At 40.7% G+C, this 27,789-nt stretch overlaps 1 protein-coding gene across 1 annotated transcript; it reads left to right on the top strand.

The window, feature by feature from the left end:
* Positions 1-26,475, top strand: LOC308687796 (heparan sulfate glucosamine 3-O-sulfotransferase 6). The gene is made up of 2 exons (XM_081360588.1): positions 1-742; positions 23,657-26,475. Exons 1-2 carry the CDS (start codon positions 231-233, stop codon positions 24,273-24,275), a joined length of 1,131 nt encoding a protein of 376 aa, XP_081216714.1. The 5' UTR covers positions 1-230; the 3' UTR covers positions 24,276-26,475.
* Positions 26,476-27,789: the final 1,314 nt, after the last annotated feature.

The raw sequence follows: 27,789 nt of genomic DNA, 5'->3' as shown, positions 1-27,789 counted from the left end.
GCACAACTGCGAGACTCCACGCCAAAGAAGTCATATCAGTTCAACAAAGAGAACATGACAAGTTATAATTCGTTATGTTACATCTATGGATAAAACATGATCGCGCAAATATGCTGTGCATTTGATTTAGTGATTTTAATGCGTGAGTAAATCTCACTAAATGTTCAGTCTTGCTACCAAAAGTCACTCTTTTACATTTAATACGGCATGATTCCTCCGTTTAACGTGTTATGTCTTGCGAAGCAAAGACACTCATGGGATGTTGGACAACGAGTTTCGACTTCGGACACCTGAAAGCGCATTCCAAGGTGTCCGTGTTCTTTACCATGATCCTTATATTCACCTATTTATTCTACTGTCTCACTGGATACTGCGATTCCATGCCGAGTCCATTGTACGTGCATCAGAGTTTCAGAAGCAAACTTTTCCCAAAGGAAGGGAAGAAACTCCAGCCGGACGCGCACGGGAACGGCTCTGTCGTGCGCGAGCTCCTCGATCAGGACGCGACAGACGTGGAAGATGAGAAGCGGCAGCGAGCTTCAGGCTATGACACTTACAGCAATCTTTCTGTGTCAAACAACTTCGGGACTAAAGAGTTTCCTCAGGCGATTATCATCGGCGTGAAAAAGGGGGGAACGCGCGCGCTTCTGGAGTTCCTGCGCGTTCATCCTGACGTGCGAGCAGTGGGCGCAGAGCCGCACTTCTTTGACAGGTTTTATGAGAAGGGTCTTCAGTGGTACAGGTAGGTCTGTCAATAGTGTGAATTATATTATCGCTTTATACTATAGGACTATAGGGATTATCAAAACCAATAAACGTGTCAACTTTATTATGCAGCCATGAAGGATATCACGCGCTTGTTCCATGCATGGACACTTATGGCCCACGTGAAAAATTATGAATGCAATAGGATGTAGGCTCTCCAGAGTAGTGGCATTTTTCTTAAAGAAATATAGCACAAGCAAACTTGTTTGCAGACTCTCTATGCTGTGTCTAATGCAGTGAGCCTAAGTGTTTTGAATTTGAACCACTATTCATTGAAGCATCAACGCCACTTGCATAACACATAACACATTACAGTACCATTAACTGCAAAATATGGTTTGTCTATTTATTTATCCAGCATGTAACAACTCTCCAAAAGGAACCATTCTCCCCTAGCGACTGTATAGCAACGTGCTAACAACCACTCCTTAGAAACCAATGCCCTGGCAATCACCCGTTCTAGTACCACTGGTACTTGAAGTGGGAGATGCAAAAAAAAAGCTATAGATTAAAATACAAAAGTGCCAGTTCTGCATTATAAACCATCACATCTGATCTTATCACGGTCTTATCTCTCTGTATAATCACTCCCTATGATTTTGATTCTTTGAGACTGCAATCCAAGTTCTTTCTTTATCCAAGTTACCCACTATGTTAAGAGTGGTAATTAAGTGAGCCACCAGATGTTTTAAGCCCAATTTTATAACAGACATTGTAATTTATCCAGATTGAAATGCATATCTGAGGCACATAAAGCTTCTGTCGTAAAGTCTTCCAGCCGAGATCATTGGTTTAATTAACTCCTCAAAAGAGTTTTCACACTGAGGCTTCTTATAAAACTGCATGTTTAGACTGTCCATCAGGCATTTATACGTGTGTCTGCATGATCAGCAGGTGATTCTTCCTCTCTATTTGAATGCCACTTGGTTCATCACCTGTCAATGACCGGCCCAGTTTAGAGTCATGTCTCATCGGCAGGACATTCAGCCCTCTGTCAATATAATGTCTGTGGATTGACTGTCTCTCTGTCTCTCATCTCATCCAACCTGAAATCAGACACATGGGAATCATATCTTAAACGCGTCTTTCCTACTTTGGGCCTAAATGAAATTGTCATTTTCTCACTTTCCAAACTCGTATGCTGTTATTTTTTTAATAGAACCTGAATGGGTTTGGAATGACATGAGGGTGAGTAAATGATGATAGAGTTTTTATTATGGAGTTAATAATCATAGAAATGGACCGTTTATGATGCATTTCCTCTCTGCTGAAGACCGCTATAGCTTGTGAAGCGACTTTGAGGCTTAGCCTGATGATTTCTCTCTCTTTCACGCACTTGCACACACATTTGTTCCAGCATGTGTTGACAGCCTTATGTAAACAATCAACCCAAGTATGGGGTTTTTCTAACGTATAATTCAATATCAGTCTTGTCAACACCACTGGTATTCTGTGTGTGTGCAGATGTGTAATGACAGCTGAGCTATTGTGCATGCCAGCTGGAAGCCCTACATGAAGGAGTGTGTGTGTGTGTGTGTGTGTGTGTGTGTGTGTGTGTGTGTGTGTGTGTGTGTGTGTGTGTGTGTGTGTGTGTGTGTGTGTGTGTGTGTGTGTGTGTGTGTGTCATGACTGTGTGAAATATTGTACATTGTACATTAAATAGTGTATACATTATATAGGCCTACAGGTGTTTAGTCAAACATTTTATTTTGATTATTTATTTTGTCATTTTATTTTAATTTACATTGTTAACTAATAGTAATCTACAACAGTGAAAAATGTCTAAATACTCTATTTTCGTAATCGTATAAAAAAACTTGAATTTTTGTAAGTATTATTTATTAATTATTATAAGTAACAAATATTAAATTGTATTATATGCAAATCAAATCAATGTAATTATATAATAATTATAATATTTATAAATGTAATAAATTAATTATGAATTAATAACAAATTCTACTATATAATTTATTAAAATAATTATAGAAATTGCATAATTTGTTAAAGAATTATAACATATTGCTATAAACTGAAGATCATAAAAACCTTCTGAAAGCTGTTTCTATATTTTTTATTGCTACTTTTTTCTCATGAATTGCTAATATGTTCTGATTAACATGTCCATCCATTACATGTTCTTTAATTCTGTTCATTAATCCATAAAAATCCTTCCTCCCCCACCTGACTCTGGTTGCACCTTTTCATGACTCCATAAATCACTGTGTGGAATAAAAGTCGCCTCCCAATCAATGATGAATGCAGACGTGCTGATTATCGATTCTTCCTTAACCAACTGTATTGCACTTAGGCATAGAGACAGTTAATTAACCTGTGCATATTCAATCTTGCTGACAAACTGCTGCTGCCGTTCAGCTCTTGAGATTCTTTATGATGCTCCGAGGTGCTTGGCTATAAAGGTTTACGCTTTAAGACCCGTGTTTTAAGAGAATACTCTTTTGTGATGAATATTGGTTTATCTTTTGTCTTGTGAGTGCTGTGTCACAGAAGGCTCTTAGAAATGATGAGGAAAGATATTTATTATTTAAACGACTGAAGTTGATCCCTAAAGCAGACAAAAGTAGGTTTTAGAGTAGGTGTTGGCATTATACTAATGCTAAAGGTGGTCATAGTAATTTGATAAAAATATTTAAAAATAATTAATGTATAATTGTAAAATATTAATCATAAATATAAAATACAGTTTTATATATTTAAAATAGATTTATTTACTTTGTTTATTAATTTTTTTTAGTTTATGTTCTGTTTATAATTATATAACCGATATATAACCCGCACCCGACCGATGTTTTCAACTAGCCCGCCCGCAACTCGGACCGGAAAAAAAAAAGAAGAAAATATTGTACCCGACCCGCTTCCTGACTAGCCTGACTACGTCAGACTTCTTACTTCCGCTCAATTTCATTTCGCTTCTGTACTATGCTGTACTCAGTCTGAGACAGCATAATAGCTTTCCGTTTTCCTCCGGCCTGAAAACAGCCGGCCAATCAATGAAAAGAGGGCGGGCTGAGAGCCGTGATTAGATTCTGATTGTACCGTGGATGCATAGATTTACTTCACATAATCTGCAAAAGTCGTTCACAGCCATGTTCACTCCGGTATTTCGCTCGATGGTTTTGTTTTCGCATCATACATGTGTTTACAGTGGAAGTTAGATGCATCTGAGCATGCGCATAACACACGCCATAACCAAACGTTATGTGATTGGCTTACGGGTAACCAATGATTTTAAACTTCAGACAAGCGTAACAAACTTTGGTATTACCTGGCTACTTCCTGACCCGAATTTTTTAAAAGTAGTAAATGCTCAGCGTAGCGTCATTGGGCCATAGAGTAGGAACTAGGGTGCGGGGAGGATGTGGCCGCTGCTGGGCTTCCTATCATTATCGGATTAATTGCACAGTTTATTTGCATATGTGTTTTTAAGTCCTGTCAGTTTAACAGGGCGCGCTTGACAGGGCATATATAAGAACGAGCAGAGAGAGAGAGAGAGAGCGAGCCCCTGCCGCGCGCGCGCGCACTCACTATTAATAATAATAACTAGATGTACCGCATGGCGGTACAAAATATGACCGCCGCTCAGGCCTGCACTGGCTTTCCACAAAAATAAATGACGTGGAGCAATTTGGCTGTATTGCGTGTTTATGTATATAAGTTTATATTTTAAAAGACTGTCTGGAGTATTCCTGTGGATCATGGATAATTTAGAGTTTTGTAATTATTTGCCATTACTATTTAAGTTTTATATCAAAAGTCATTAGTTTAGACACTTAACATCCATAATGTGAAAACGTCACATCCATAACAGTGGTTTTCCCTACATAATGTATTACAAAAATGAGTTTCAAAAACACAGTTATTGTGTTCAAGCAAGTCTTTTTCATGCTACATCGGCAGTTTGTTTAATAATTCACAGACAATTTCTACAAACCTCTACCAAACGGTTGAGGTGCCTGTTGATAGTAAAAGTCAGTTATCTGACTTTGGCATGGGTTTGTTGTGTTTTACTGAAATAAAAAAAATGTTTCCCCAAAAAAGTGGTTCCCTTTCAAGGGAACTCGCGTTGCGTCGAGTTTGACGCTATGGGAACGCTTTGCGTGATGACGTCTTGAAGCACATGTAAAATCAGTCCAATGGTGTGGCGGAACGTCAGAGGTGGGTGACGTCATGTACCAGGAAGCTATAAAAGCCGGCCCGAAACAGAAAACGAAAGCTTTCTGAGTCTTCAGTTGCGCTCTGTGTGAAATCTGTCTGTATATTTGGTGTTGTCTGTCTATATCATATATATATATATTCAGTATGGCGAGCGAGCAGCAGTTTAGAGTGTGTGTCCATCCCTGCCCGCGTTATTTAACGGGAGGTGACACACACACTCTTTGTGTTGTTTGTTTGGGTGAGGAGCATGCCCAGTCAGCACTCGAGGGTGGTGACTGTGTGCATTGCTGTGCGCTTCCACTGCGTACGCTCCGATCCCGCTTGGCTCGGTTCAATCCCGACCACGCTCCCCAGGGCTCGGGTCCCGCCGCTGCCGAGGCACGGCGTCGATCTCAGACCTGGGGTTCACAGATGGATTTATCAGTGGATGTTGAGACGGGCTCTGCCTTATCTCAGCATCCGTCTGATAGATCCAGTGCCTCTTATCAGGGTGTGGAAGCACGCGCTGCGGTTTCTTCCCCCCCGATAGAGGTACCAGTACTGCAACTATCCAGCTCTGAGGAGTTGGATGTTGTGAGTATTGTAGCTGAGTCTGAGGATTCGCCACCTCAGTCTCATGCGTTTGAGGAACTGCTCGATGTCATTACTAGAGCTGTTGACAGACTGTCTATTGAGTGGCCAGAAGATAGGCAGGACATTCGTTCGAAAAGTAAGCTCGACGAACGCTTCCTGCCATCTCGTGCGCAGCCCCAGCACAGGAGCCTGCCATTTTTCCCCGATCTCCACACCGAGGTGTCGAGATCGTGGGCGAAACCAGTGTCATATCGAGTGTATACTGCACAAACATCACACTATTCATCCATTCACAATTATAAAGAGCATGGTTATGGGGAGATGCCGAAGGTGGAAGAGACGCTCGCGAGCTATCTCTCTCCAGCAACGGCATCTTCTCTGAAGGCTCCTGCACTTCCATCCAAGCCAGTAAAAGTTACTTCTTCCCTGGTTCATAAAGCTTATGCCGCCGCCGGTCAAGCTGCAGCGTGTTTACATACAATGTCCATAATGCAGGCTTACCAGGCTGAGTTATTGGGTGATTTTGAGGAGGGCGGGGGTATTAGTGCTGATACGGTGTCTGAACTGCGTAGAGCCACGGATTTGTCTCTCAGGGCCACCAAGGAGACGGCTAAATCCATCGGCCGCTCTATGGCAGCCCTGGTGGCCACTGAGAGGCATCTGTGGCTCAACTTAAGTGACATAAAGGACAAAGAAAAACATGTTCTTTTAGATGCACCAGTATCCACGCAAGGGTTATTTGGAGACGCAGTTAATAGTGCTGTAGCGAAGTCACAAGAAGCTTCAAAACAGGCAGCTGCACTTCAGAAACTTCTCCCCCGCCGTTCTTTCTATGAGGCTGCTGAGCGGGAGCAGCCTCACTCCTCTAAAAAGAGCGCTGAGCACCGCGCCACTCAGAAACAGAGCGTTTCCTCCCGTGCTCCCCCACAAAAATCTCGGGGACACGGAGGGCGCTCTCAAACCCAGCAGTCTTCGAGGGGTAAAACGGATCTGCGGACCGTTATTACCGCCAAGAAGGCTGCTGGGAAAAAGTCCTGATGTCTGAGGGCTCAGGACAAATGAGGGTAGTCCCCCCGAACACCTCTTTTCACGGTGCCCGTCTCCCTTCGGTGCCCTCAGGGGACCGTTCTGCCAACCCTGCCGCCTCCGGCGTTACAGGGCGCAGCGGTCTCCGGCGAGCACATATCTCAAGGTCCACCCGGAAACGTAGTGGCCTCGGGATGCCCGCCCCCTCTGAGGAGGGTGCTAGAGCAGTCTGTTTGGTCGTTCCCTGCCGGTGCGCCGTTACAGGGCGACGAACCGACTGCTCAACAGCAGGAGAAAAATACGGTGCCGTCTCTCTTCGGTGCCCTCAGGGGACCGTTCTGCCAACCCTGCCGCCTCCGGCGTTACAGGGCGCAGCGGTCTCCGGCGAGCACATATCTCAAGGTCCACCCGGAAACGTAGTGGCCTCGGGATGCCCGCCCCCTCTGAGGAGGGTGCTAGAGCAGTCTGTTTGGTCGTTCCCTGCCGGTGCGCCGTTACAGGGCGACGAACCGACTACTCAACAGCAACAAAATCCAGAAACCAGTCTCGAGAGACTGGTACCTCTAGTAGAATCTTTGACAGCGTGGAAGCTACTGTCAAATGTTTTTCGTTGGGTCCTGCAGACCGTGGGAAAAGGGTATTAGATACAATTCTAGTAACGCCCACCGCGGTTTATGGGGGTCCTGCCCACTATGGTGGGCCCCGAGCAGGTTCTGGTTATGGAACAGGAAGTAAACACTCTGTTAGAGAAAGGGGCCATAGAATATGTACCTCCCTCCAACAGGGAAACCGGGTTTTACAGCCGGTACTTCATAGTTCCAAAGTAGGACGGGGGATTGCGTCCCATTTTAGGTCTTCGAGTTGTCATGCAGCTCAAGTTCAAAATGTTAACATTGAGACAATCGTGCCACAGATTAGTCCGAGGACTGGTTTGTCACGATAGACCTCAAGGACACATATTTCCATCCGTCCGTGTCATTGGAAGTTCCTGAGGTTTGCTTTCGGGGGCAAAGCATACCAATATCGAGTTCTTCCATTCGGCCTGGCTTTATCACCCCGCACTTTCACCAAATGCGTGGATGCAGCTCTGGCGCCTCTGCGCCTCCGGGGTATTCGCATCACGAACTACATCGACGATTGGTTGATTTTAGCTCAGTCGCATTAGATGGCGGTTCAACATCGAGATGTTGTTCTCGCCCATATGAAAGAGTTGGGGTTACGGCTGAACGCCAAGAAGAGTGTGCTTCTCTATTTTAGAGGACCACTTTTTTAGGCGTGGTTTGGGATTCAGTGTCGATGCAGGCGCGCCTGTCATCGCCACGCTTCGATCCTGGCAGCTGTGAGAAGTGTAAAGCTAGGCCAGCTACTCACTGTCAAACAGTTCCAGAGACTGTTGGGTCTCATGGCAGCAGCTTCCAACGGGATACCTTTTGGACTGCTGCACATGAGGCCCCTGCAGTGGTGGCTCAGGACCAGAGGGTTTTTCCCCGAGGGGCAACCCATTTCGCACAATCAAGGTCACGCGGTGATGCCTACGTGCCTTGTTTATGTGGAAGAAACCTTGGTTCCTGTCCCAGGGCCCAGTGCTGGGAGCTCCTTGTCGTCGCAAACTGCTAACGACGGATGCTTCCCTCACGGGTTGGGGAGCGATCCTGAGGGTCGCTCATCTCAAGGTCTGTGGGAAGACCATCATCGTTCCTGGCATTCTATAGCCTAGAGATGTTAGCTGTCTTCCGGGCTCTGAGGAGCTTTATCACAGGTCTCAGGGGACACCATGTGTAGTACATACGGACAACACGTCGGTAGTCGCCTATATCAAGGGGGTTTGCGCTGGCACGCCATATCCTCTTGTGGTCCCAGGGGAAGTTGCTGTCCCTCAAGGCAGCCTACATCCCCGGGGTCCAGAATATAGGAGCAGACACTCTGTCGAGACAGGGGCCGAGGCCCGGGGAATGGTGGCTCCACCCCCGAGGTGGTGGAGCTGATATGGAAATTATAAGTGGATCTGTTTGCGTCTCGAGAGACGTCTCACTGTCCACTTTGGTTCTCCCTCACGCATCCAGCTCCTCTGGGACTGGATGCTATGGTACAGACGTGGCCGAGGCTACGTCTGTACGCCTTTCCCCCAGTTGCTCTGCTCCCGGGAGTTCTGGAAAGAGTTCGCAGGGACCGGGTTTGCCTGCTTCTTATAGCCCCGCGCTGGCCGGGCAGAGTATGGTTTCCCGATCTTGTGTCCCTCCTCGACGGGCCTCCTCTGGAGCTACCCGTCAGGAGGGACCTTCTGTCCCAAGCAGGGGGCTCGATTTTTCACCCCCGACCAGAACTGTGGAACCTGTGGGCTTGGCCTCTGAGGGGGCCCAGCTCATAGAGTCAGGTCTCTCAACTGAGGTTGTTGAGACCATTCTACAGTCCAGAGCTCCCTCCACGAGGAAACTTTATGCCCTGAACTGGAGAGTATTCACCTCTTTGTGTAGTGACCGTCGGTTGGACAGTCAACTGCCCAATTGGTACAGTTCTGGAGTTCCTGCAGGACCGGTTCACTGCAGGTCTGACCCCGTCCACTTTAAAGGTTTATGTGGCGGCCGTAGGTGCTTACCACAGTCCTTTGGGTGGAATGTCTGTGGGGAAAGACCCCTTTGGTATCTCGTTTCCCTCGTGGCACTTGGAGGTCCTCCTCCCTTTCGAAATCGGACCAGGAGGCGAATAATTTGCTTTGCCCTGTTCGGGCGTTAGATGCATATGTCCACAGAGCTGCCCTGTGGCGTAAAAGTGACATTTGCTCCCCTAACAAGGGAGGTCCAGTGTCTAAGCAAAGGATGAGCAGTGGGTGGTTGAGACTATCTCACTTGCTTATGAGGCGGCTGGACAGCCTTCTCCTTTGGCTGTCCGGTCGCACTCTACGAGGAGTATGGCGGCCTCTAAGGCCCTTATATCAGGAGTTTCGTTACAGGACGTTTGTGATGCGGCAGGCTGGTCCTCACCGCACACTTTCGTCAGGTTCTACTCTCTGGATCTAGACTCTGCTCCAGGGTCTCATGTTTTGTCTTCCTAGTGCTGCTCACCAGATTTCACACAGGACAGACATTTGTAGCTATGGAGGCGTTGGTATAGACGTTCCCATAGCGTCAAACTCGACGCAACGCGAGTTCCCTTGAAAGGGAACGCCTCGGTTACGACTGTAACCTCGGTTCCCTGAAGAGGGAACGAGCGTTGCGTCACCTTGCCATATCTCCTTCATGCCTGTCAACACGACTTCAGACTTTACGAAGCTTTCGTTTTCTGTTTCGGGCCGGCTTTTATAGCTTCCTGGTACGTGACGTCACCCGCCTCTGACGTTCCGCCACACCATTGGACTGATTTTACATGTGCTTCAAGACGTCATCACGCAAAGCGTTCCCATAGCGTCAAACTCGACGCAACGCTCGTTCCCTCTTCAGGGAAGCGAGGTTACAGTCGTAACCGAGGCGTTTTATCTTGTAGCCCTGGTCCCAGAGTTTAAAAAAAACAATGTTAACAAAATTAAACTCATTCCCACTGTACCTAGTAGAACACTTAAGTAAATGTCCCATTGAAATTAATGGGATTTTATGGATTTAGGTGAAGAAATTAATGGGATTTTATGGATTTAGGTGAAGAAAGTGTACACATAATACATTTTGGTCTATACCATGAAGAGAAAACTGATTCAACTATATAAACTATATATTTTCTGAAAGCGTAGACTCTCAGGATGTGATCTAACATGGCATGAAACATGTCCCACCCACCTCATTAGTATACTGCCCAAGCATAACACATTGGGTATTGGTAAATGGGGTATATGGCTGATACCTAAAAAAAGTAGTAGTATGTGCATGTCTGTCTGTGTGTGTGTGTATGTGTGTGTGTTTGTGTATGTGTGTGTCTGTCTGTGTGTGTGTGTGTGTGTGTGTGTGTGTGTGTGTGTGTGTGTGCGTATATGTATGCGTGCGTACATGTGTGTGTGCGTGTGTGTTTGTGTGTGTGTGTGTCTGTGCCTGTGGATGTCAGTGTGTGTGCATGCTTGCGTTTGTTTGTATTCCTGCATGTGTGTGTGTGACAGTATCATCCTAAACCAGCAACCCTTCGCTCAACAGCACCATCTACAGGCCGATGAGTGTACAGTCACTAAATGTGCACATAAATGAATTTATTTTATACCCCCCCCATGGATGAAATTCTACAAAACTTAGCAGAGGATACCCCCAGAGGATGTCAAGTTAATCATACACATGAAATATGGTGCAGTTCTGAACATCTCCACTGAAGATAGGGGCGATTAAAGCAGAACAATATTGCACTTTCATTTTTTATGGGAAGGGGCGCAAATCACAAATGAGTGATTATGGGCTAGGTTGATGTGGGCCCTTAAGACCAACATACCATAAAAATTTCTTCATCCTCGGTGCCACGGTTCAGGTAGTTATTTAGGAAAAACTGCATTTTTTGGGTTTGGGGGGGCCCAGTGCGGGGGGGGGGGAGTGGCCCCCGGGGACCAAACGAAATTTTTCCGTAAAAGTCTAGTGGGGCTACATGCCCACCAAATTTCATGTTCCCCGGTGTTTGGGTGTCCCTGGTATCGTTGACGAAAAATTAAGTAGATGACGAAAAGAAAAAAAAAAAAAAAAAAAACTTTGACAATCCCTATATGACCGCTTTCGCTAGCTATGCTAGCGGCGGTCATAATAATAGCTAAGTATTCTTTTTTTCCCGACCAAATGTGACCAAAACGGTAATAAAAATGCTGTCATTATAAAAGGTTTCTAATGTCAATGTATTGCTTGTTTTTTCTGTTTACATTTCATGGTGTGACACTTCTCTTCTCCCATGATCGAACATAGAATGCTGCTACGTCAGAGCGGCCAAAGCGTCAACAAGCTTCCCCGTACTTTTTGACAAGCGGCCAGAGGCAGAGCTTCTTTGCAGCTCAAGTCGGCGGCGGTGTGAACGTACAGTTAGGAGCGCAAACTGTTCTTTTTCTGAATGCTGTATGATATAGCCTGTTATGTAATAAGGTTTGATTTATTCATTTATTTCGTTTCATTTTCTTAACAATTAAGATGCTGCATGTGTTAGTCTAATCGAAGTGTGCGTCTCTCCCCAGTATTCACCTTTTCTCTTGCCGCCTCCATCTCTACCTGCAGACTGAGCTCGTGCGTCATCTTCGCGCCAGTTATTCAGACAATAAAGTGTAGGCCTATGTATTTCATAGAAAATTGTTTCTAGTACTATATAAATTACAAAGGTTTAATTGTCATCTTTATTTCAAACGACCCGACCGACCGCGACCCGAATATCATTAAAAATATTTTTGGATGACTCGTAACTGCGGGTAACCGCGGGTGACCGCAGGCACCCGCTCATTTTGGATCAACCCGCACATCACTGATACATACATATACATATACATATACATATAATTATTTCAGAATTTTAGAAAGAATTTGATATTTATTTTTTGCAAATTTGTCATAAAATAAATTCCAGAAGAACAACAGTACCTTTCCAACAATTCCTTAAAACAACAGTAAATATTTAGGCAGAATTCCAACAAACTGTCTTAGAATAAGCAGCACTCAATCTTCAGCACATGTTTCTTCAGTTAATCTGTGTCTGATGTTAATGAATACATTTACATTTTGCATTACACATTCAATTTAGATATTAAAGTCATACATTTCACAATGTCAGAGTGACGATTTGACAGGCTTGATTTCCCATATGACCCGGATCTCTAACATTAAACTAGCCATTGATTGATCAGGGCTGAGGGTAGTGGTGTGGAAGAAACCATCAGCGCTGCAGAACAGAGATAGATGAGTTATCTATATCCTCAGAATCGTAATGAAGAAGACCAGTCAGGAAGCAACTGATGAAAACCATCATGTCCTAAAACAATTTGTTGCACCAAATGCAGGGTCTCTTGATAATAATGATAGGAGATCTGTTTATATGTGGCACTAAACAATCTTAACAGATCTCAGATATAAAAAGAAATTGCATTGGAAGGGAGGCCTAGACTTATAAAAAAAAATGAAGGTTTTTTATTGGAATTGATTGTTCCCGTGAAGAATCCATGGAATCTTTCCACTCCACAAAAGGTTCTTTATAGTGGGGAAAAAGGTTCTTTTGATTGTTAAAATGTTCTTCACACTAAGAAAAACATAGTTCTTTTAAGAACTGTTCACTGAAAGGTTCTTTGGGTAACCAAAAATGGTTCTTCTATGGGATTTCTGGGAAACCCCCTCTTTGGGAACCTTTATTTTTAAGAGCGTTTCAATAACTTAATAATTTGATAATCACAGGAAAAGGTTCGGGAAGCAATTTCAGCTGCTTTGTAAGCTTCCGCTATTTTGCTCATTTCACCTGCACGCCCTCTCTTCAAAACCCCGCCCTCCAAATGTACTTAAGCTAATCCTGTCAGCAAATCTGAATATGCAAAATCACAACTGACAGAGAGGGTTTCTGATTGGCTAGCTTAATCCACTACAGCGCCCGTTATTTTTTACTTTCTGTGTGTCTTTCATGGACACACCTGGCTGAGTTGTAAGTCTGTGAGAAATGCGTTTAGCTTTGCTTGTGTATTTTTTTTATTTTTCATTATTATTTTTTTATGATGTGGTTAGCAGGAGAATAATTTCCTAAGGAATAACTTGGAGTGGGTAAGTTACTGTCTAGGCCAAGAGAAAGAAAGCTTTGGCTTGTCCCAAGTTGTTCACCAACCCACAACGGCATAGATAGTTGTTTTTGATGCATGGCTTCTCAGCAGAAATGCCTCGTCTTCTACTGCTGAAATACAGAGAAAAGCCCAGTATATCCCTCTTGAATACTTCCAATAAAAAAGTATGATTAATCAGGCAAAAAAAAAAAAAAGTGGTTGAAGACACTAACCTCTGAATTGTGCAGCTGCAGTCGTTCTTCTGCGACTGACTGTTAAAGCTGCTCATACGGTGGGCTGTTCACCAAGCCAGGGATGTGGTTTCCTCCAGGCCGGTCTTAAAGCTTCATTATGCTGCTACACACTCCATATTGAGTCACTTAAAATTCTGTGTGGTGCATATTTGAACAGATTTCCATTGTACAATCTGTTTTTACTTTTATATTCCTGCATGTGTGCATTGAAATGTCTATAGGAGCTACAGAGAGGCTATCTGGTCACATATAAATTTACATCGGTTTTATAAATGTAGTTTTGCTCTTTGGCTTTGGTTCAGTCAGCAGTTACACATTTGTCACAGAAACCGTATTCATTGCACACACCACCATAGCATATAGTTCATTGAATATACACTGTGCCAGGACTTTTTTCCCCAGGGTCCTCCTGCCAAATTTATACTGTAAATTTATGTCAGGCGTTTGTGGGCATTTAGCAATGTCCTGATACTGGACGATTTCCAGAAACTGTGACACATCCTGAATCTCAGATGCATTAAGGATACAGTATTGCATACCTTTTAAGGCAAAACTTGATTCAACCAAGTTTTGTGGCTTTATTTTAGGTTTAATCTTCTGTTTATGCAATGCTGAATGTCAATTTTCATTGTTTTTATTGACTGGTTCCTGTGGTTGCATCCAGCAATAAAAAAAAAATGCAATAAACATTAATTTAACAACATTAAATGTATAACATAAAACCCTAATGTACTTAACTGATTAGAAAAAACTAAGAAGAACTATAACGAAACGTGAAGTCAAATGTGAAGTGTCACGCAGGGAATTGTGGGAATGTCAATTTACGTTTTTTTTTGTTTTGTTTTTCACTTCCAAAAACCTTAAATTTTACGGTATTTTACTGTAAAATTACACTAAATGAAACAGTTTTTCACTGTAGCAGTTTTAAAGTCTTTTACCGTTAAAATCACAATAAGTTTTTAAAGCTTTGGCCAGTTTTGCTGCCCACCAGTAACATTAGATCATCCAACTTAAGTACATAGATTGTACTTTTAATGATATCTTATTGTGTATTGTTTTATTGTTATATGTGTATTTGTATAACTATCTTGGCCAGGACACTCCTGTAAAAGAGATTTTAATCTTAGTGAGGTTCTCTCCTGGTTAAATAAAGGTTAAATTAAAAAAATAAACATAAAAATTAAAAGCACCCACTCTGTCCACCAGTGGTCTGCAGCCGAGGACTTCTTCCTCCTCGTTGTTTCCAGTGACTGATCCTTAACACAACTTCAAACACTTAATATCTAAAAAATTTCAGCCAGTCTGTTTAGGTAATTAGGAGCTTCGGAAGTAGATTTAAAAAGCAGGAAGAAAAGGAAGCACATCCTGCCAGGGCTTCAAGAGACTGATCAGGAGGATAACGTTGGATTTGCAGTTTTGATGTTTTAGAAATATAACATTTGTGTTATAAATGTAAATTGATCGTCAAATTAAAAAAGTTTTCACTCCCCCATTCTGAGCACCATCGTATCATTGTACAAATATTTTTTGGTCCTGAGACTTTCACAGAAGATATCCATGTTTTAATATTTAGGCCACTTCTATTACTGATTGCTATCAGGATGTGAAGAGAGTTTCAATCAATATAACAAAAACTGTTTATAAAACAAATTGCCTACCCTAACACTTTTAACTAATATAAGATACATGTACACACCCGAGAAAAAACAAAACAAAAAAAACACTAAATACCAAATATACATTTAAATATATATATATATATATATATATATATATATATATATATATATATATATATATATATATATATATATATATATATATATTAAATATATATTTAAATATACTCTCTCAACCCTGGCAACATAGATCAAAATGATTCAAACAATAATTAATATGTGTACAGCTCTGGTTTGTTTTAAACCAGTACTTAACCACCCTTATATAAGGCTTTATGCCATGTACTGCTTTAATTTCAGTTGGCAGCATCTTGCAGATTTGGGAGCCCTTTTGAGAAAAGCTCTTTATATTATATAATTATATGAGTCATTACTTAAAGTACTTCACAAAAAAAATGTATGAGGGTTTTTGCTTTTGGGTCTGGCTGCTCATTAGATGCCACTAGCTGATAAGGTAGAATCGATAGGTATTTTAGAGGGAATTTAAGAGGAGGGAGTTGCAGTGTCTTCATCTTTGGGTGTGTACGTCCTGCTACTGCTTCACAGATAAACCCACGCAAACACACACTCTCAGCAGCACCACTGATTTTCCCACATGATAGGAAGGGCAGTTAGTTTCTCTCTCTCTCTCTCTCTCTCTCTCTCTCTCTCTCTCTCTCTCTCTCTCTCTCTCTCTCTCTCTCTCTCTCTCTCTCTCTCTCTCTCTCTCTCTCTCTCTCTCTCACACACACACAGACACACACACTCATACACACACACACACTCATACACACATCACAGACACACACAGACACACACACACACACACACACTCATACACACATCACATACACTCACACACACACACACACACACACACACACACACACACACACACACACACACACACAGAACATTCTGAATTGCCGCTAGTCTGTTTCCTGTTACAGTAATGCAGGACCTAATGCAGGACTCTCTCTATGGAGTTAATATTGTGCCATAATTAAACAAACAAATCCAGCACTTTGCAAACAAACTCGATCTGCTTTGCAAAAGAAAACTCTACTTGCAAACAAACTCGATCTGCTTTGCGAAGGAATACTCGACTCGCAAACAAACAGAAAGCAATGTGCAAGTACAAAAGTCAATTTGAGCGAAAATGCAGTGGAGTAACAAATGTGATGCAATCTGGGAAAACCCACCACATGGTGAAATTTTACCTATTACAGGTATTATTTTTATCATAGCTTGTTGGTAGCAAAAGTTATGTTTATCTGAAGTCGGCCGATCGCTATGATTTTCTGGAACGGAATTTTGAGAAAAACAGGTTTAATTAACTGTCACCGTCGGGACGCTTGGCACTAATAAAACCGTCTAAAAATAACTAGACTAGGTTATGTCGCAGAATTAAGAAACTCTTTTGTATTGTTCAGAATCAACTCTTATCAGGCACATTAATAATCACTGAGTGTATTACAGTATATTCAGCAACTTATAATACATAACAGCTTCAATAGAAACACAAGAGTAACGTTACTCTCGTAAGAGAACCAGACCCAGTTCGTAGCTGTAACTTTGAATATAAATATTGAATATGCGTTTGAATATGAAAATCACATTTATATGAAAATGGTTCGTGGCAAAATTCAAGAAGAAAAAGAAAGCTCTGTCAGGAGCACTCGGTTTTTCTGTAATAATTCTTGTTCTCCATCTCGCTATTGTTATAAAACTGCGTGACGGTATAGTTTAAACAGGATTGGCGCGAAATGCGCACTAATACACATTCTCTGTAGTCTACATGTTATGTGGTTTATTTTATAGGTAAACTATCTTTGTAGTGTTAAGAGACGGACAGATGTATGGGATATACGGCGATTGTTTTTTTTTTTCACCTCTGCCGGGCGTTAGAGAAAATGATCGCATAGAATGCATTAGAGAAAGAGAGAGTATTTTCAGCTTGACACTATAAATCGCTGTTTTTCCGTACTAAACAAGGGAATTTTGCCAAGATATTTTCAGAGATAAGAGAAAAGATGTTATAGAATAATAATTTAATGAAAAAAAAAATGGAAAAAAAAAACTGACATTCAAACTATTTTGGAATTTACTGAAAACGGCCCAGCGCGACATCCGACGGGTTTTCCCAGATCGCATCACAAATATGTATTGTGTTTTACAAATATAAATAAATGAGCCTAGATAATATTTCACAAATAAATACAAACCATCCTACAAATTGCATGTAACCTTTGAACAAATACCAAATCTAGTGCATACAAATGCATATCTGTCTGTAATGATTGTGAGACACTTGGCTTTTTATGAGATCTCTCGGCTCGATTTTCTCACAAATCTGTCCAAGCAGATTTTCTCACAAATGCAGTTGAGCAACTTCCTCTTCTAAAACAGGAGATGGCGCTAAGCTAGGGGATTAATTTAGCGCTAGTCTCCTGGGAGAAACACTGATTTTAAACTTGCCTTTGCCAGAGCTGAGGAAAATGGCCAGTGAACAGGTGTTTCTGACTTAATTTAACTATAATTAACCTTCTTATGTTATCTAGACAGAAATCCACATTAGCACTTAGTAGCAATTCACTCTATAGTAGGAATCTATAAGCTGAAAGGCCTGTCATCATATGTTGCTTTTTTATATTTTTACTACACTGGACGCGTGCGAAATGACTAAATTAGTGATTATGTCTACACTGAACAAATCTATTTCTTTCGTTCTCCATAAATGAATGAGAACATTTCATTTAATTGAAAGGAGGGTTTATTTTTTTCTGTCCAAAATAATAATTTGGGCACTGCATATGTCAAGTTAAGAAACGATTGTATATTGTTTGTTTTGTTCATTAATTATTTTATTACATTAACAGTTAAGCTGACTGAATTCCAACTAAATAAATATATAAGTGGGACCCTCCTTTCAATTAAATGAAATGTTCTCATTAATTTATGGAGAACAAATGTAACTTTTTTATAAAAATGTAAAAAAACTACATATAACGGCAGAGCTTTCAGCTTATTCCCCTATCCTAGAGAGAGTGAATTGCTACTAAGTGCTAATCTGTCTAGATATGTAATAAACATTTTGCAAAAGAAACGAGTTTGTTTGCGAGTCGAGTTTTCCTTTGCAAAGCAGATCGAGTTTGTTTGCAAAATGCTGGATTTGTTTGTTTAATTATGGCACAATATTAACTCCATATCTCTCTCTCTATCTCTCTTTCTCGAGGATGTGAGCGTTTAAAACCTCGGCTTCTCCTTTGACCTGTGGCTTTCCTGCGATGCCACACATGCAGAGTCAAAACCTGATGTTTCAGCACCCGCTGAGTGTTTCTTAAATTACAATATTTTACTGCTCCGATGTTGCTCTTTCACAGCTTAATAGAGAGCTCAGTTTGTTTCAGATGCAGCAATTCCTTTGAAGAAAAGCTCAGATCATTTGGTCTTGAGTTCATATTAAAATCATTGACAATAGTGACAGAAAGTCTAGAGGAGACGTGTGCGATCACTAGGAGATCTGCTCTCAGGAGATAAAATTAAGAAGTCTCTATTTCATGTAATTGATGTCTAAAAGAAACAATTGAGGCATTTAAGAGGACTCCTCTGTCATTCCTCTTCCCTAAGGGCTTGTTTTGTCTCGTGTTTTCTGTCCGCTTGCATGTTCGTGCAGTTTAACTTGTTATTTCCAGCTGACATTTAATTGCTTCCCACAGTTTCTAGAAGCTTCCATTTGCTCTGTAATGACAAGTCTGTGTCCTGAATGCTTTCTCAATAAGAAGGTCCTGCCGTCCTCCAGCACTTAACTGAGCGCTGCAATTACATTACAACCCATTACATTTTGTTTCCTTTTTTGCATAGGCTTTTTTGAGTTTTAATTGCTTCCCAAAAGTTAAGATTTTTTTATTTTGTCAATTCAAATATATTGGACAAAAGATCCGTACTGGGTTCAGGCCCATGGTGAGCCCTTAATAGGAGGCAACTTCCTCCCAGAGACTCATTGCTGCCAGATGTGGCAGAGATCCTACGGGAACATCCTGGGTCACTGCTACCAGACACAGGGGGGTCTTCAGTCTGGATGTTTTCCTCTGATAATGGGAGAAAGGTCATATCCGGTGGTTCATGTAAATGAGGGAGAGAAGATCCCACTCTGTTATGACGTGTATAATGCAAACAGCTCAGAGGAAGAGATAGAATAGGAAGAGCTTGTCGTGTAATCAGGCATGACTTACCGCTCTGTTTATTGTGTCTTTTTTATAGTTCAACATGTTTTTGGTTCAAAAATGTATTTGAATATTTTGAAAGTAACCCAGAGAAACCTAAACCAAACAGTGGTGGTCAGTCAGTATATTTGTCTGGTGTCCAATATGAAACCATGTTCTTTTGTTCATCTTTTTCAGGAATATTTTGAGGTTTTTCTCAAATCTATCTATCTATCTATCTATCTATCTATCTATCTATCTATCTATCTATCTATCTATCTATCTATCTATCTATCTATCTATCTATCTATCTATCTATCTATCTATCTATCTATCTATCTATCTAAAAGGTGAAATTATTTTGTTGCAAGGATGTTTAGATATGTTAGTAAAACAATGTTACAATGTAGTTTTTTCAAAATGTGTAATGCTTATTTTATAATCCAATGAACGCCAAACAAATTGAGTTTGTTGATATTTTGAGAGGCCATTTTTGCACCAGGCCACCCGCAGCCGTGCCTTCTGTACTAGTAAACAGAAATAAATTGTTGCCAGGTTCTGAGCTGATAAGCTCACATGTACACCCACATTCCCAGCCCAGATGCTAACCACTAACACAGCGCTAGGTGTGATCAAAACAAACAGCATGGATGCTAGCCGCTTCATCGCCCTGACAACCGCACAGGTAACGGCAGCTGCTGCGAAGCCACCCGATAAAGAACAAAACACACGAGCGCATAACTGGCGAGAGATCAAAGGTTGTCAGAGATCGCTGGTTAGCTGCGTTTGCAAACCTGGCCAAAATGGGGGCTTTATCTTGCTATGCTTCTTTGGATTTGGAGATCAAATGGATGGATCAGAGTGTGTGGGCCATTGGCTTGAATTTAGAAAAACCCAAACTATTCGCTGATTACCAGCTTGCTCTCCCCAACGTAAACATGATGTCAACAGACACGGCCAGTGCCATTATGGATACCATTAGCTTGATTACTCTGAATTAAACAAGCACTTAGCTGAGTGTACCTAGCCAAACAGTGCTTGCACTTTAGATGCAAGGTGAGGATGACAACATTGACATTAACCATGACACTGTGAAAACAAATTAAAAGGTTTGCATGCTTGTAATGCATCAAGATCTCTAAAAGTGGGTACTGGGAACAGGCATCATGTAAACATACTTGAAACACTTTTAAAGAAATGCTGCATGACTGGAATAGGTACATATCAGTTATTGTATGACTTCAGAAGTTGCATGGCCTATTTTTATGGGGCTTTTTTTAGTTTTTTTTTTTTTGTCCTTCTTAGAGCTTAAAGTCAGCATGAAACAGAAGTTGCAGTAGTTTTTTATTCCCTATTGTGATGTATGTCTGACTGAAACAGCTTCCCGAACAAGAAAAAATACAGGGTGGGACTTGATTTTGTCCATATATACTGTATCAGAGAGTGTTTTTCACTCTCAGAAAAAAAGGTTCAAAAGCTGTCACTGGGACAGTACCCTTCAAAAGGGTTCTAATATGTACCATTTAGGTACTAATATGTATACTTTTGGTACCAGTATGTACCTTTGAGGGACTAATATGCACTCTTGTAAAGGTAGAAAAGGTACCACCACAGTGGCAGCTTTTGTACCTTTTTATCTGAGAGTGTAGGGAAACTGATTGGATGGTTGTGTTTTGCTATTGGTCGATCTCATGTGAGTGACAGGTTGCTCCGCCCTCATGTCAGTAAACGCATCATCAGAGGAGAGAATTAAGGAGATTAAATAAGAATTGATTAAAGGTTACATGGACAGGAAGTTTTTTTAAATAAATTAAGATGTGCACAGATAAATCATTTATAATAAATACCGCGATATTCCATTAAAGATGGTGATTATAACAGACTAAAAATTAACATTGTTTGAACAAGCGCTGCATGAAGAGTCGGATGGATGATATCAGAGTAGATAAATAGTGACAAAATGTTGTGATTTTTGGTGATCTGCTCCTTTAAAGAGCATTGCAGGTCAAATAATATGGCAAATCCAATTTCTCAATGTTGTCCTTGATTCTATTTCACAGTCAGCAGGCCACTGGCATAAATAACTCTGATTCTTGTCTCTGTGGTAAAGCTCTCGAAGAGAAATATGATTCTTATTAGAGTTCAGTATTAGCCTCATGGCATTGAGATGATGGCCAGCCTCAGAGAGAGAGAGAGAGAGAGAGAGAGAGAGAGAGAGAGAGAGAGAGAGAGAGAGAGAGAGAGAGAGAGAGAGAGAGAGAGAGAGAGAGAGAGAGAGAGAGAGAGAGAGAGAGAGAGAGAGAGAGAGAGAGAGAGAGAGAGAGAGAGTTAATGAAGAGTTAATCTACTACATATGTTCTCTATGGAAATAGTGAGAGTTAGTGTAGAGACTTTTCCATTTGATGCTGGAGCTATTGTTTATTCATCGAGGAGATTAACTGAACCTTATAATCAACAAGAACCGTAATATATTTATACTTAGTTATATTTATATTTATTATTTATTATATTTTTATAAATGATATATTTTACATTAAAGAATAAATAAGGATTCATTTTTATGATGTATTTTATATAGGCTACATGCATAATGCAAATGATTTTTGCCAAATTTGGTGTAGAAACAATTTCACTCACAAATTGCTAGAAAATTTCACATATAATTACAAAGAAATGGCAACAATTTTGAAGCAATAATACTTGTTTTATTTACAACTTCAAACATTTAAAGGCAAACTGTTAAAAGAGGATCTCGCAAAAATCAAAATGTGCTCAGGCGTTCTGGAGACGAAACCATCATCAGGAAATGACTGCTAAGAGCTGTTATGGTTTCGTCTTTTTTCTTTCTTTTATAGCAACTCACCACTCCCTTCTCGTTCATTCCACTATAGGCTGTTTTTTAATAAAGTCTACTTTAATGTTTATTTAACAACACTTTGCATTACTCAGGACAGAGTGAGTAATTCGACAGTGACCTCATCAGAGAAGTGCTTGTTTTATATTTGATAATAAAAAGAACATCTTTCATCATAATGAACTGAACACTTGTGACAGCTTCATCCGCTGGTGAAAGCTGAAAATGGTGGCAATTATCACGTCTCCAGAGTCACTTTTAATAAAGTTTTTTCATTTAGCAGAATTGCTTAAAATTGCAGTTCAATATTTAGTTTGGACGACATAGGTGAAGCTACACATAGTTTCTGTCCCAAAACCTAGTGAACTGCCTATTTAGACGACATTTATGTGCACTCCAAATGCAAATGCTGTTCTGAAAGCCAGCATAATTATGATTTTGGCCAGATTCTAATGCAGCATCCCTAAAGGCACAGTTCTTTCAGACATTTAAATTCTGTCATCATTTCTTTCATGCTCATGTCATTCCAAACCAAACATGTATGACTTGTTCAAGGTAAGTTAGTTTGTGTTACACAGAAAAAAAAGCAAGTCATACAGGTTTGGAACAACATGAGGTTGAGTAAATAATGACAGAAAAGAAAAGACAATAAGACAATCCCATACATATTTTTTTATACTTGTGCCTTTTTAGAGTGTAGCTTTATCAATATGCTTAAGCCAATTTTAGCGGCCTTGGTTCTGGAAGCATTTTCCCATTCATTTTTTCATTCATTAATTTATTTTCATTGTCTGGTTGCTGGAGATTTCTTTCCTGGAATAATATTTTTAAACACGATTATTATAAGTTGAAATAATGTAGACTGATGGCTTCTGCCTAAGCATATACCATCGTTTAACAACCTTGTAGCTTACAGTATGTCTGTTTTTAACGGTTTATAAGTTATGGTTAAAAATCAATTCCCCTATATGGATAAAATGAATGGGATTTTTACTTCTGGAACCCATTTTGCACATTTCACATACTGTGGCAACTTTGGCCCATCCTCAAAGAACATTTGTGTAAGTTGGGTATTTTTCTTTTTTGCTGCAAGGCCAAAAAAACATGGTATGGATCAATATCAACGCCATATAGATATAATAATGTTTGAATGAAACCTAAGGAGCTGAAGCTCGACACATGCACTAAGTGGTTGACCAATTACAACAGAGCGGGCGGCTAACCAATCAGAGCAGACTATGCTTTTCAGAGAGACGGCTTTAAAGAGACAGTAACTAAAACAGATTGTTCAGACAGAGGGTGAAAAGAGGTGCTGCAGCAAAGTATAAGAAAAATCATGTAAATGTATCTACCAGACCACACAAATGAAGTTATAAGCTTGTAAATGAGCATTATACAAACACTTAATGGTGTTTCAAACCATTTAGTGACGTCCATTATGACACTTTCTCCACTTTCTCTTTCTGTAGGAACCTAATGCCTCGTACTTTAGACGGCCAGATCACTATGGAGAAGACACCCAGCTACTTCATCACACGTGAAGCCCCTTCCCGAGTTTTCTCCATGAGCCGCAGCACCAAACTCATCGTGGTGGTCCGTGACCCCGTGACCCGGGCCGTGTCAGACTACACTCAGACTCTGACCAAAAACCCTGGCCTGCCATCTTTCCAGAACCTGGTCTTTAAGAACTCCACCACGGGTCTGATCGACACGTCCTGGAGCGCCGTGAGGATCGGCATCTACTCCAAACACCTGGAGAACTGGCTCAGGTATTTCCCGCTCACGCAGCTTCTCTTCGTGAGCGGCGAGAAGCTGGTGACGGATCCGGCGGGAGAAATGGGCAGGGTGCAGGATTTCCTGGGACTCAAACGAGTGGTGACCAATAAGCACTTCTACTTTAACCAGACTAAAGGCTTCCCATGCCTCAAAAAGCCGGAGGGGAGCAGCAGACCGCGATGCCTGGGGAAGACGAAAGGAAGACCGCATCCGCACATCCCGCCGGAGGTGCTGCACAGACTCAGGGATTTCTACAGGCCTTTCAACATGAAGTTCTACCAGATGACAGGCCAGGACTTTGGCTGGGAGTAAAGAGTTGCAGCCAGGACCCTTTTTGATAATGCAGAAAGCTATGAAACTGTCTAGTGATTTTCAGCACCTTCACAGTGTGTACAGTCAAAGCTCATGGTGCATATTGTGTGTTCTGGCCCAAAAAGACAAAAGCCCCTTTCACACATTCAGTCTTTACTGGTAAATTACCGATAATAGATTGTGTGTGAACAGGACCTTTTCAAAAATACCCGTAAATTCCCTTATTTACCAGTAATACACATACTCTGTGTGAATGCAGAATGAAGATTACCGGTATGATCACTTATGAGAAGTCTGCTTTGGGCCAATCATAAAGTTCTAATTGAGATGACGTGATTACTCAGTGAGTTTACAGTAAGCTTTTTAATAGTTTTTCTATTTAAATATGCAATCATCTTTGAATGTTGCGCCACGTCTCTGAGCTTTTTCAACATGTTGCACTCGAGACCCGGCCTTCTTTTCCTTCCATCAGTTCTGCAGGTCTGCAGTTGGATACTATTATGCGCATCTCGTGTTTTTAAGAGCAAACACGCTTTCTGTTTGATCATCCCCTTACACCTTTCACTCAGATGACTAAAAATGTTGTCAAATTGAACAGATAGTGAAACTAAAGCGCTTTTCCTCATGTGGGCGGATGTGTGAATGATCTCTTACCGGTAAAAAATTGTTTGTGTGAACAGCATATTTGTGTATACTGGTAAAGTCATTCTGGCAATTTTACAGTAATTTACCAGGATTGCTGTGTGAAAGGGGCTAGTGAGAAGCAAAAAGTCAAGTCACTTTTATTTAAATAGGGCCCTAAATGCGAGAGAACGCAAAAGCATTGAAATATATTTTTCCCTCCCAGTTCATTTTTTTTTTCAATCACCATGTCACGTTTAGGGGTTCTAATATAGCGCTTTATATAATACAGATTGTTTTAAAGCTGCTTCACGGTAACAGAATCAATGGTGCAAACTTCATCAAATATATATATTCAAATTCTGATGTAAAGCATCTCTACAAACTGTTAATTCAGTTCAGTAGAGATGCTTTACATAATTTTTTCATTGTAAAATGAGTTCAAATCAGCTATAAGCAGCTTGGCAGAAGACTGTCAATAGTGTCGTTACTCAGCTCAAATCAGTTCAAGGTTTGTTTTCAGAATCAAATATTAAGTGTCTTTTAAACCCTAAATTAATGCATTGAAACATTTTTACTTCCTCACTCAAACACTCCTCATTATTAAATGGATTTAAAACAGGCATGTAATAAACGTTAAAGGCTCAGGGAAGGAGGAGACAGGAACCAGCGAACGTTCAACATAAACTTTAATCACCAAATAAACAAACGAAAAACTGAAAGTAAAGCATAGAAACATGATAAAACGTGGTCCTCTCTCGTCCTTCACTGTCGTCACTCGTCCTTTTATCCTTCAGGAGCTCCTCCGTGGGACTCGAGACCGGTGTGTCGCGCAGGTGATGCTCAATAACACTCATTAAAGATCCCACGGCTCTCTGCCTTTTTTAGGAATTTTCCACTATATATTTACATTTTACCATCTATTTTTTGTTTGCGTCTGATTCAACTGAGTATGATTTCGAACTCACTGAACAGAATACCGGCTCTGATGTCTGCTGCCTAAACGCTCCCTTATTTCACATGCCCATAATCATACAGCTCAAAACACATTTGTCCTTTGTGATTTATTGCTGCCAAAAAGAGCAAAGCTTGGATGTTGTCATTCAACCACTGTTATGTAACAGACATGAGAAAGAGGAAAGAAAAAAGAGGGTGGGAAGCAATAGAAATGTACTATACAAACTTTTATTATTTATTTTGTGTGTTTTTGCTCATGAAAAGAAATTGCCTACTTCTACAAGAGATCCTGTGTTACAGTAAACATGATTTTGGCCATGCAATTGTTTTTATGCCATTGTTTTTTGTTTTGTTTTTTTACGACAGATGATTATTCGTATATTTCTCTTAGGATATGGTTTCATAGTGAATAATTATACAGGGACAAATACTGGACTATGCATTATTCTTAAGACAATATCTGCTGACTGAAAACAAAGATCTGCTTCTGCTGTAAATTGCTATTATTTATATTTATGAATGTAAAGATTTTTTTTTTTGTCAGTGTCCAAATATATATTGAAATCAATGAGCAGCTTTTTTTCTACAAACATTATAATAAATAAACATGATAGGAACAGTGTATGCACACATTTTATTCATTTTACTGTTCTCTGTGATCAAATATTGCTGAGGTTTGTAATTGCTGATTAATTTAACAGAAGTTTTACAGTGTATAGAGATAATGTACATAATTAGTAGAAAACATTTATATTCCCAAGAAGCGCACATTTAAATGTGTGTGTGTGTGTGTGTGTGTGTGTGTGTGTGTGTGTGTGTGTGTGTGTGTGTGTGTGTGTGTGTGTGTGTGTGTGTGTGTGTGTGTTATATAGCCTACATTTCATAGCTAAACTGTTTTCAGTGTACCAGTGACGAAAATGGAAAGAGGAAGATGTAAACGAGTGTAGCTGTCAGTGCCGGCCAGGCTAAATGTGAAGTTGACATTCTGAGCTGAAGCTTTCTGATGTGTAAGCAATCAATTTTCAAGGGTCATAGAGACCTTTAGGATGGTAATCTTTGACCCTTGACTCCTGGATGACCTCCCACACCATGCCATATTAAAGCACTGACCACCAAAGCCGGCCACACAGACCCTTCTCTCCCACTGCATTAATGTTACCGATCGAGACACAGACTCTTCATTCCTAAAAAAATATCAAAATCAATAATTGTCTGTTTAAGTTTATAGTTCCACTGCGGTGTGCCATCATCCATTTAGTCCCCCGTCACTATGATTTAATCCAGATCGAGTGCTGCTCGCTTCCAAACATCCATAAAATGTTATTTAATGGAGGATTTACAGCATTTTCCAAATCCTGATAGATTAACGTGGCTCGTGTGGGTTTATATGAAGACGTGGAGAGCCTAAAGCATGATTTTAATCTATACTGAAAAGACACACAGTCCCCTATTTAGTATTTCTTTAACATTATCTTTTTATCCATGCCCCGAGCAACAGAAAATGTTTTGGGGATTTTTGGGAAAGTTTGGGGTCAGTAAGATTTTTTTGAAGAAGAAGAAGAAAAAGAAAGTAATACTTTTATTCAGCAGGTATGCATTGTTAATAAAACTGCCATTTCCCTACACATATCTGTCCATTACGTTTTATCCTTTTAATATTGTCTATAAAATGGGTATGTTTACTATAGTAGTAGTCTGAAAATTTATACAGTCGATGAAAGAGCACTTGGTTGGCTAGAGGAGAATAAAAAGAGCATCATTCAAATCAGTGGCACGGGAATCAACACCCAAGAAAAATAAAACTGCTATTTCTGTCTTGAAACATTAGCCCGGTCTTCTGTCTTTCTACTGAAATGGATTTGAGGAATGTCTTTGAGTGCTTCCCTCTTGTAAAGTCTTCTTTGTGTCCCTTTGGCCAGAACCAAATCAGCGAAAG

The sequence above is a fragment of the Scardinius erythrophthalmus genome, assembly GCF_964197995.2.
Source record: "Scardinius erythrophthalmus genome assembly, chromosome: 3".
Lineage (NCBI taxonomy): Eukaryota > Metazoa > Chordata > Actinopteri > Cypriniformes > Leuciscidae > Scardinius > Scardinius erythrophthalmus.
This window is presented reverse-complemented; position numbering and strand designations above follow the sequence as displayed.